The sequence below is a fragment of the Saccopteryx leptura genome, chromosome 12 (assembly GCF_036850995.1).
Source record: "Saccopteryx leptura isolate mSacLep1 chromosome 12, mSacLep1_pri_phased_curated, whole genome shotgun sequence".
Taxonomy (NCBI): domain Eukaryota; kingdom Metazoa; phylum Chordata; class Mammalia; order Chiroptera; family Emballonuridae; genus Saccopteryx; species Saccopteryx leptura.
Window position 1 is genome coordinate 51561770 of NC_089514.1, and position 12193 is coordinate 51573962.

At 34.0% G+C, this 12193-nt stretch overlaps 1 protein-coding gene across 2 annotated transcripts in view; it reads right to left on the bottom strand.

Moving 5' to 3' along the window:
• Positions 1–12193, bottom strand: part of PCLO (piccolo presynaptic cytomatrix protein) — a 455471-nt gene that overhangs the window by 40724 nt on the left and 402554 nt on the right. For both annotated transcript variants that reach the window (XM_066354350.1, XM_066354349.1), the window contains 2 exons: positions 8809–8950; positions 3827–3900 (listed from right to left, as the gene is read on the bottom strand). In XM_066354350.1, coding sequence (XP_066210447.1) covers positions 3827–3900; positions 8809–8950 — 216 coding nt within the window. The remainder of the gene's footprint in view (positions 1–3826; positions 3901–8808; positions 8951–12193) is intronic.

Genomic DNA, 12193 nt, shown 5'->3' on the forward strand with positions numbered 1-12193 from the left:
AATATAACTTACAATCTAAGTCTAAATGGTAGAAAACTAAATTATCCTAAAAGAATTTCACCATCACCCAAAATTCAGAAACATTTGCAAGTAGAATTTAGCATATTTCTGTAATGGTAGAGGCTTATTTGTTCTGGCCCATTGGAAATAAAAATTGATTGATTCAATTCAAGCTTCCAAGGTACATAAGAAAATAAATTATTTATTAGGGTTGTTTGTTTTTAAATGAATTCAGCCAGGCAAATTAAGCCTCACACCAAGTTATGATTTTGATGCCTGATTTTAAAACTTGTGAACAGCTGGTTTAGGAGAATAAATGGGTCAAGATAGTCGCTATATATTATCTTTATAAATGCCCAGTAGCAAAAAATAAAGCTTGTAAATACACCTACTAAAAAAATGTAGAAAAGGGCCATATTGTCTGTCTCGAGGGTATTGAAGGTTTTTAATGCTAATTGAGAAACACAATTAGGAAAGTCTAATTGATTTCATCTCAATCTTTAAGAGAAATGGTGTTACATAGATCTCTCAACAAGTACAAGATACTTTATCAGTCTTGATTGATTTCACTCCTTTGGATGGGATCCAAACAGCTCCATCTTAAATTCACTTCTAATTTAATAATAGCTGCAATTTAAAGGATGTTAATCATGTGCCATATAGCTTATTTGCACTTCACATTTCCTACTTACTTAAATTGTGGAAGGTCAACCTTTCATTAGGAGAGTTAGTCCACAAGAATATTAATATTCTCCGCTAAAACTTAGGTCAGAACCCCAGGACCTTTGACTGATCTCACATTCTGACCCACTGAATTAATTTCATGTTAGAATTACAGTTTAAGAATCACTGCTATAGAGAAGATGAAACATTATGAGATAAGATGACTAAGTGGAAAAGAGTTTTGTTTTTTTTAAATCTGGACACTGAATAAGTAGACTTGCTCAATAAGTTCAATAAGAACATGGTTATTTAGCATCAAAAATTTTCATTAGCATATTCAACATACAATTTCAACCCCATGCAATATGACTTTTTGCATTCTGTACACTAGAATTCTAAAAATAAAAATAAAAATTTATGAAAACAAACTGTACAAAGGTGATTACTTTAAGTCTATGATAAACTTTTCATTTAAGTATGATCTCCTAGAGCCTATCTTTGTGGATCAATTTCCCTTAAATAGATCAATGTGTTCATAAAACAAATTGCCAAAATAAATAATATGAAAGATTCAAGATGAAGGGGAACATTTCAAGATCTACAATTTCAAAAAATCTGTACAAATTCACAAAAAGACCCTGTTTCTCTGGTGCCTGAAAAAGAATTAAAAGGAGGCATAATTCAGTCAGGAAAATGTATGTCTAAAAACAAACTCAACAACTCTGTTTTATTTGTTTGTTTTTGTTTCCCCATGAACTGGCTGTTTATGTCAACTGATAACAAAAAGAAGTCTATTTATAAACTTTAAGATTAAAATAAATGTAAAACAAAATAGCTAAAACTGAAAAACTGTTCATGAATTGCTTCTCTCTATACTAGAATTCCAGAGTCAAATGAAAATCAATTGCTATTACTTTAGATATGATTATATTGCCTATTCATTCACTCAACAGATAGTCTCGAAGTTAACTCTAGACGCAGGCTCTCTAAGTGCAGGGCAACCACAGCTCTGGTCTGAGAGTTGTTCAGATTTAGGGAGGAGACGGGCAGAGAGACAGGTAAATTCAAATCAAAGGACAATGATAACAAAATATGAAAATTATGGTGTAAATCAGCATAGATTTTGTGAGTGGTGGAAGCACAGAGGAGAAAAAGGAGGCAAAATGGGGAAGAAGGTGAAGTTTGTTCAGGGCTTAGGTCGGTTGATGCATCTGTGGGATCTCCAGGCAAATATATATATATATATAGTATGCTGGCCTTAAACCTGTGTGCAAGCACATTCCAGTCTTGCCTCTGCCCTCCTCTCACAGTAGCTGCCCCTCGGCTGTTTCCCTGTCAGTTGGCTGCCAGCTGGATCAGGCTCTGGCAGAGTTCGGAGACAGGACAAAGGGAGAAACTGGAGTATTTCTCCCCACTCTGTCTATCTGGAGATATTTCTAGTACTTGCTGTCTCGCTTCCTCGTTTCTTCTCCCAGCAAGGTTGACTGGTTCTGGCTTCAGCAATCCCAGGCCTTCAGCCTACAGGGACAGTGGCTTCTTTCTATCTCCTGCTTGGCTTTTCACTCACTTCTATGAGTGTATAACAAATGCCAAGCATAAATTTCCTCTCTTTTAAATACAGTGTTTTCCACATTGTTATCAGTGGTAGTCAGTCTGGTCCCTACCGCCCACTAGGGGGCGTTCCAGCTTTCATGGTGGGCGTTAGTGGAGCAACCAACGTATAAATAAAAAGATAGATTTAACTATAGTAAGTTGTTTTATAAAGGCTTATTCTGCCAAACTTAGCGAAAATCTGACATAAAGTACTTGGAAAGTAATTATTATTATATGCTTTAACTTGCTGTAACTCTGCTTTATAAATTTTACAAAGTAAAGTTACTTCCCTACTTTATAAATCACCATTACTGTAGAACCAGTGGGCGGTTAGAAAATGTTACTACTAACAGAGATACAAAAGTAGGCGGTAGGTGTAAAAAGGTTGACTACCCCTGGTCTAGATGGTAGATTTGGGGCTAATCAACAATCATTGATGAATTCATGGAGAGAGAGAGTGAGTACATGGATGGGTGGGCTGAGGATGGAGTCCTGGGGAATATGGCAACAGAGACAGGAAGCAGCCTTTGAATAAATCCAAAAACCAGTTTATCAGTAGAACCAGAGAAATGTGCTGTCTACTTAAGCCTGGACACGTTAGGCATCACTGAGACTCAGCATATGTCAGCTGAGGTTTTTGAAGACAGAGAAATCAGGTCGGCAGTTAGGTAACAGGACCAGATTTGAAACCCAAATCTAGGTTTCCTATTTCTCTATCTGGTGTCCTTGTGATACTGTGCCTTTAATCATTCTTTTTAATAGCATGTGATTTGGCATCATTTATTATTTCTTAAATAAAAGAACACTTTAGTTCTTTTTTATTTAAAACCAGTAAATGGTATATTTACCTACATAGGTCATTTTAAGAATTAAATGATATATTATATGGAAAGTACTTAGAATAATGTAAAACAATGAGAACAATTAAAATTATTGAGAGGCTGGTACAATTCATGCAGAATAATAGTGCCATCAGATTTTATTGCAGTATTACCAAAGGTAAGCCAGTCATTGTGCAACTCATAGATACTTATTATATATATGTGTGCTAAATTAAGGTGTGTTTTTTTGGCATTTGTAATAACTTAACCAATTATTTAATAGAACCAAATTTAATTTCAGATTAGGTTTTCACTTTAGAAATTAGTTGTCATTATTTTTTTGTAAAATAATTTTATACCATTAGTTTTTTCTTATCCTTATATACTTAAAGTTTTCTATTGACCTAAATGAGCTTTCATAATTTATTTTTATTTGCATTGTATTTTAAACAAAAATAGTTAAAATTTTTAGATTTTTTTTCCTAAGAAAATCTTTTGAGTTTTTTTCCTATTATCTTTCTCATTCTTCTTCCTCTTTAAATATTTTTGTACTTACATGTTAAATATTAAAGGAGATTGGAAATTGTCAGATAAATTTATCAGATCATTCTAATTTAATTGATATTGATGACATATAGTGCTCCTGCCACTTGTACTTAGAAATTAATTTCATATTAAAAGAAAAACAAAACACTAATAGTATAGCATATAGGTTTAACAAAAACCCAGCACTGTAAATGATAACTTACCTTCAGTTTCTGCTAGTCCTACTCCTATGCCTGGCTGTTTCATAGGCTCTTGCCCATTCAGCCCCATCTTCCCTCTGTTTATAAAGAAAACAAAAGATTATACTATTTTCAGTTACGATCTCCTAAATGCATATGGGCAGGCCAAGTTTACAAAAATAGAATGACATTATATATTCAGACCTGCAATCAATTACTTGAATGGCAAATACAAACACAATAAATTGCTCTATACAGTGTTCATTTTAAAACAGGAACTTATTATTCCTACATGGTCCAAATTAATAAATAGTTCAGGATTCAATGTTTTATTTGTTGATTCATTTATTGAAGTTCAGACCAGCATGAAATTTTCAAGTTTTCTTTGAGAATTTAGGACTGGTTATTTTTTCATTTTCAACTCAAAAGTGAGAAGGGTTTTTATATCTTCACACTTTGTTATGATGATTTGTACAGATCCTTCGGTGAGAAGGAAAACTATGAATTAAAATAAAATAATATTGCAGTAACACAGATTTTTATTTCACTTAGTAGCTTTGTTTCAGACCTAGCCTGCGTTTGCATAATGCCTTCTGAAGTCGGCCTGCGAGATCTCTGCCTTGCTATTTGATGCTTTGTGTCATCTAAGGCAAAGCTATTTAATCTGATGAAGACTAATTCTTCTTTAGTAATTTAAAGATAGTAACATTAGCAACCTTCTGGTTATGAGCATGGAAAAATATAAAGTGCTTAACACTGTGCTTGAAACATCATAACAATCAATAAATATAAAGTATTCATAGGTAGGCATATGCACACTGGCCTTAGAATTCAGCCCCAGTCTTCTACTTACTTTTAGTTTTAGCCACTAAGTTTTGGGAAGGCCAATTGATAACTTATGAGACGTTGAGCACTCTAGGTTCAGGACATTGATAATGTAACAGTCAAAGGACTAGAGACTGTTTCTATTTCTTTAGTCAGAAGAAGCCAGGGGGCATATAAAAAATTTTGTAACTGCTTTCTCTGTAAATGTCTAAGATGCTGTAAAAAATGAAATAAAATACTTAAGTGTAAAAAGCATGTGTGAACAAAAAGAACGTCTTGATACTATCTTTTCTAGACAATAATTCTAACATAGCAGGATTTACTAACAATTCTTACTTTCACAAAAATATTTGGTGTGCTGAACCCAGTAAAAATGTAATCGTACTTATTTCTTAAGAACCTACTTATACTATATTACTAAACACAATTTATAGATTTAATGCAATTCCTATCAAAATACCAATGGCATTTTTCATAGACCTACAACAAATAACCTCAAAATTTATATGGAACCACAAAAACCCCAATCAGTCAAAGCAATGTTGAAAAAGAAGAACGAAGCAGGCGACATCATGCTGCCTGATATCAAACTGTAATAACACATGGGCCTGCAGAGAGGAGCGGTGTTGTGTGGAGGGGGGTACAGATGAAGCAATTACAACTTTCCAGTTATAAAAATAGTCCCAGGGACTTGAAGTACAACATAGGGAATATAGGCAATAATAATGTAGTATGTATGTATGGTGTAAGATGGGTACTAGAGTTATCGGGGTGACCACTTCATAAGATATATAAATGTCTAATCACTATGCTGTACCCCTAAAACTAATAAAATATTGTGTGTCAGTTATAACAAAATAATTTTTAAAAAGAATCTAATTATATTTTACTTGAAAGCTGTTTTAAAAGTTTATCATTCTCCTAAAAAGTGTTCTGCTCACAATGAGGGAGGAACAGATACAAATTCAGAAATCATTTTATCCTGAAAGCCATTACCCGGTTTCAGTTTGACAATTCTACATCAAAAACCAAATTTTTTATTAAATAATTATGTGAAACACCAAATGCACGCATAAAAATTAGAAATTATATTTAAACATATATATTTATTTTGGAATATGGTATTAAAAAAAGTGGTCCAATTTCATTTTTGCATATATCTGTCCAGTTTGGCCCACACCACTTACTGAAGAGACCTTATTTTTACCCCTTGCATCTTTTGTCATACATTAATTAACTACATATGTAAAGATTTATTTCTGGGTTCTATATTCTATATCATTGATGTATATACCAGTTTTTATGCCATACTGTTTTGATTTTTATAGATTTGCATAATTTTTGTATATTTTTATGCAGACTATACACACACATATATATACACATCATATAAATATATATATGCTCACACACAAACACATACAGGATGGGTCAAAGGTAGGTTTACAATTGTGAGTATGTAAAACACAGAGTTTATTCTTTTATTATTATTATCTCCATACAAGCAACTGTAAACCTAGTTTTGCCAAAACCTGTATACACACATATATATGTATGTATATATAAATGTGTATGTTTATATGTGTATATATGTATGTAAATGCATATGTATATACATGTACTTAAGTATATATATGTATATATTTATATATGTACAATTTATAGCCTGTAAATATATACAAAGATAATTAGTTGATAAATTAAAACACATTGCTGTGCTGCAGGGAGAAAAGCTTAACAATTTATTCAGTCTCACCTTTAGCAGTACACTATTCTAGCAGAATAAGCCAAACTCAGTTGAAAGTGAGGATCTTTTTGGTAGTGGTAATTTAGCACATGAGAGTATTGAAAAATTACTATTTTATACAATGCCAAACTTTAATAAACTAATTTTTAATAATTGTCATAAAATAGTTGTTTAATATTTTTTTATTTGATCTCTATTCCTAGATTTCATTTTAATAAATGGTGTCAGCTGTAGTCATTGCTTCTACTAAAACTGATTTTAACATTAAGTATTTAGCCAAAGTGTGTATTAAGTGCATCTCTACAATTTTATGGAAATTCTTCAGCATTACAAAGCTAAATGAAATACAAAGGAAACGTATCAGTGAGTCATGTGAAGGATGAAATTTTTCTGAATTTTCAATAAATAATCTTCAGCTTAGAACATTCTGACTCTACAGTTTATATTTTATATTTTCTAATCAGTCACCATATAGTTACTGAACATTTTTGTTAGCCCATGCAATGCTAGACACAATGAGTATAGATAAATACTGCTTTTACACAGGTGTAGTCTGTCATGCTTCATAAAAGAGAATTTTCTGTGAGCTCATGTAGCAAAACAATAGCCTCCTCAGCAGCTTTGAAAGGCTCTGACTTACAAGAGAAATAAGAAAACGGGGGAAAAAACCAAAATTGGAATCTGGTATGGATGTAAAAATCCATAATCTACTTTCATTCAGATAGTCAGATATTGAGAAACTAATATAGTTTATTCTTTGAAAGTTATAACTTTATAATCAGTGTCAAATTCACATTTTGAAAGGTAAGGGTAAACTGTAAAGTTGTTAAATGATGTGTGGTGCAAACCTTTACAAATTCATATGGTATTTGCAATTTACAGAGAGGAATTTAATGAATTCACTGAAATTCTCTTCAGTCAAACTGGATCATCAGAGGCCAAGAACCAGTGAAATAAGGCTTCTTTTAGAAAATATTTTCAGCCTTGGCCGGTTGGCTCAGTGGTAGAGCGTCGGCCTGGCGTGCAGAGGTCCCGGGTTCGATTCTCAGTCAGGGCACACAGGAGAAGTGCCCACCTGCTTCTCCACCCCTCCCCCTCTCCTTCCTCTCTGTCTTTCTCTTCCCCTCCCGCAGCGAGGCTCCACTGGAGCAAAGATGGCCCGGGCGCTGGGGATGGCTCCTTGGCCTCTGTCCCAGGCGCTAGAGTGGCTCTGGTCGCGGCGGTGCGACGCCCGGGAGGGGCAGAGCATCGCCCCCTGGTGGGCAGAGCGTTGCCCCCTGGTGGGCGTGCCAGGTGGATCCTGGTTGGGTGCATGCGGGAGTCTGTCTGACTGTCTCTCCCCGTTTCTAGCTTCAGAAAAATACAAAAAAGAAAAAATATATATATTTTTTCAATGAAAAAAAGTGAGTAAATAAAAATAATTCTACTGATCCATAGTTTACTGCTAAAAAACAAACAAAAAAGGCAGGTGATCCAACAATTACTCAATGAGTGGGTGCGGCTGTGTTCCCATAAAACTTAATTTATAGGCCCTAAAATTTCAATTTCCTATGATTTTTCATGTGTCATGAAATGCTATTCCCCTTTTTCCTTTATCAAACATTTAAAATTGAAATGCTATTTTTAGCTTACAGATTTTACAAAACCAGGTAGCAGGACAGATTTACTCTGGCCTAGATCTGGAGCTGCGTGGACCCAGAAAACCAGTGCTGGTGAGGAAAAGGAAAGGCGAGGCTGTTCCAGTTTTTATATTGGAAGAGACACAACCTATGTATTTATCTTGGAGGCTGCTGCATTTTGCCACCAATGTGACTAAGCCCATTCTAACACATTCTAAACAACAGTCTAGTTTTGCATTTGGTTTACAATATTATTTTTTGAGATTTAATGTATTATAAATGAATTTTATCCACAAGTATCTATTCAGGGACTTATGTATATTACTGATATTTGTTCTAAAAAATATTGGAAACATTTCAAAAATCTTCAATTTTAATTTTAGTAAGGTTTATAGTTGAAAAATCTGTATCAGCAGCCCAATGTGTTCTATCTATTTCAAATATATGAGTTTTTAAAAATATTCTGTTTCAAAGTAAATTAATCTGTTTATATCAAAGGTCAATAAAGTTTGTGTTTGGTTAGTATGTGATTAAAGCACAATTCAGACATGGCTAATTATTAATTTATTAGTTTTTCTATTAAGTACAAATTGCAGTAATTAAGTAGTCCTGGTAGTGACCAGCCTTCATGGTTGGAATTAACTTAATTAGTCCAGTCTTTCCTGAACCATCTATTTTTTATGTAAACATGAACAGTTGGAAGTGCTTCAGGGACAATGACTCAGAATTGGATAATTATCTAGTTATTTCGTGTTAAATGTTAAGAAAAGCTTACGATGCTGTTAGCTTTGTAGTGAGAAAAAAGAACCACTTACATCCTTGGAATAGGAAATAGATTAGTCTCCCCTGCAGTGCTGCTGCTTCCTTCACTGTCCACGCTATACCCACTGCCAAAGCTGCTGCCCGAGGAGCCGGTGGACACGGAGCTTTCTGCAGGCCGGTGATTGGTAGGCTTTGCTGCATGGTGTGGGAAGAGTCAACACCACAGTCAATCAGTGATACTTCCAGTGACCTCCAAATGCACAGTTATGCATTTTCTTCATTAATGTATAAAGAAACAGCTCTAGCAAGAACTGCACATTTCTTAATCTGCCTTTCATTTTGTTTTCCTTAACGAATAATGAATGCACAGTGGCAACACTAATGGAGTTGTTTTCATTGGATATAAGGGGAAAATCAACCACTTTTAGGGATCAACCATCATATTTTTATGCTGTGTTAAATAGTATGCGACTAGTCTAGTATTACTGTTTGTGGCTTGTCAGCGCTGCAATAATATGGTGAACAAATAGAAGTTCTGGCTATTTCATGGAGAAAGGAGTTTAGAAAGAGAAAAATAACAGGATAAGGAAAAATTGCTTATTTTCCATATTAATATTCAATAACTAATAATATGGTTTCTCTTGAGAAGTGGAAATGCACAACAGAACACATAACTTCATAAAGTAATTGAAAATTCTGTGCTTGTTTGTATCTCTATCAACTATCGCCAGTGTGTTATTCAATTTGAATATATGTGTTTCTTTATAGGCATTTCTTAGTTTATGATTGGTACTTATTTATAAAATTTCAGGTGTTTGATTTTATTTTTTTATATATATTTTTAATTTCTTACAGGGACAGAGAGAGTCAGAGAGAGGGATAGATAGGGACAGACAGACAGGAATGGAGAGAGATGAGAAGCATCAATCATCAGTTTTTCGTTGTGACACTTCAGTTGTTCATTGATTGCTTTCTCATATGTGCCTCGACCATGGGCCTTCAGCAGACTGAGTAACCCCTTGCTGGAGCCAGCGGCCTTGGGTCCAAGCTGGTGAGCTTTTTGCTCAAGCCAGATGAGCCCGCGCTCAAGCTGGCCACCTCGGGGTCTTGAACCTGGGTCCTCCACATCCCACTCCGACGTTCTATCCCCTGCACCACCACCTGGTCAGGCAAGATTTTATTTTGGATGTAATGATCTATATTCTCCACAAAAAATAATTTTGTGCTGTAAATTATGCAATAGGAGTATAGTACTAATATAGTTAGTGATTTCTAGATTACAGGAGATTTGGTGGTAATTTTTGATTTAAAAAAAAGAGGCAAATGGTTTCTCTTATTTTTAGAGAAAGAAAATGCTCTAGGTAAATTTTTGAATTGTTATTTATCTTCTTCCCTCTGGTCAGAGTTTAAGAGCATGAACTTTGATCATATTGATGTACCTTTAAATCCCAACTCACTCTGTTGTAAAACCAAGAAGTTTTATTTTGAAAATAATGGGGTTAGTAATGCTTATCTCATTAGTGTGTGAAAATGAAGAGAAAAAGCAAGAGATCAGTAACTCAATCATCTTCATCTTGCCATATCCCCAGCCTTTCATTAATGTCTGTTCCCTACTGTCTTTGAGTGGACCTAGTCCCTGAGAATAAGTTTGCCTGGATTCTATTCTAATTTTAGACATATTCTATGCTACTAAACTAAAAGTCTCTCTTTCATAGATGTATCTTTGTTCAACCAGGAATTGTGCAAGCAGTTGGAGAAATTCATGCTACTGGATAGTTGATAATTGTTTAATGATCCTAAGATAGCTACATATTTTTTCAGGAACCATGTACAAGCACACTGATTCTTGATGTGGTGGAATTTTAATATAATCAACATAACAAATGAAGTGATAAATATAGATATGGCAAAGGAACCATATAAAGGCAGGGAAACTGTCAGCAGGGCAGTCAGAATCAAATCTTGCAAAAGTTTAAGCGTTTCCCCCATTTCACAACAAAAGATTGTCTAATGCTACCAGAAATTTTTATATCTTTTCCAGTGATTACAGGATTACTTTCTCAGAACAAGGGGTGTGAATAAATGTTTGTTAGTCGATTACCTATCAGTCTGTCTGAAAGCTGGGAATAGGTATTTAGAAAAAGGTTTGAATCATGTTAAATAGCCAGTGACCAATTAATTGTTAGTAACCCACAGGACAAGATTGGCAGAATGACAGTTATAATGTTTGTTTTATATTTTCTTCCAATTTATGTAGAAGAAACCCAAATAATTGTTGTTAAAATATGATTTAAAAAGATAATATGATTAAGACATAAAATTATGAACATTTATAAAGTAAATTGAACAGTTTAATTAACCACATAGAGTCAGATTAGTCAAATGATTGTACACAAAGGAAAGCTGTCATACATTTTGATTGTCATTGTATAATCTACCCAACAAGAATGTTGTTATTTTTTAGTATGATGTTAAATAAAAAACTTTAATTTCATCAACTGAAAGATTGTAACATACTATTTTCAAAGACAAACCTTAATTAATAGACATTAATTTAAATACTGATTTTTAAATACATTTATTTTTATTAAATTAAAACAATTTTTACTCAAGAGCAATTTCACAATGTATCAAAATAGCTACATTATAGAAAGGATATCTTATCATTTACATTTTAAAATATTCAATCTTTTTTTTTGTGAACTTTGATTTTACTTGATACAATTTCTAGTTCTATTTCCCTTCTGAGAAATTGGAGATGGATACACAGTACATATAAGAAGAAAGGAAGGAGACTAGAAATACATCTAAGAAAAGATGTGTTTTCATCATGTCTAGGTGAATAGAAATGTTGTTCGGAAAGTCTGTGCAAATGCTGTTAATTTAAACACAAATAAATAATATTCTATAAGAAGTATAAAAAAAGAAAATCAAATATATGGAACATAGACACATAGTGGAATAAGTCGTATTTACCTACCATCTTTGCTAACAAAATTGCATGTAAGGTTATATCTAAAGAAATGTTGGTAAGTGAAATAAGCCAGGCAGAGAAAGACAAATATCATATGATCTCACATATATGTGGAATCTAATGAACAAGGTGAACTGAGGAACGGAATAGAGGCAGAGGTGGGGTCACAGGGAGCAGAGGGGCAGCAGCCAGAGGGAAGAGGGAGGAGGGGATGGGATCAGAGAAGGTAAAGGGATTAGTGAAATTATATATACATAACACAGAGATACAGATAGCAGGACAGCAGGTCCCAGAAGGAAGGGGTGAAGGGAGTTAGGGAGAGGGGGGCAAACAGGGTATAAATAGGGACACGAGGGTGGGGTGTGAGAGTGTTATATTCAGTGGGACACTTGAATTCATGTAAACACAATCAATTACAATTAATAAAATTAAAAAAAACGTTGGGTAGTTAGAAGTCAGGCAAT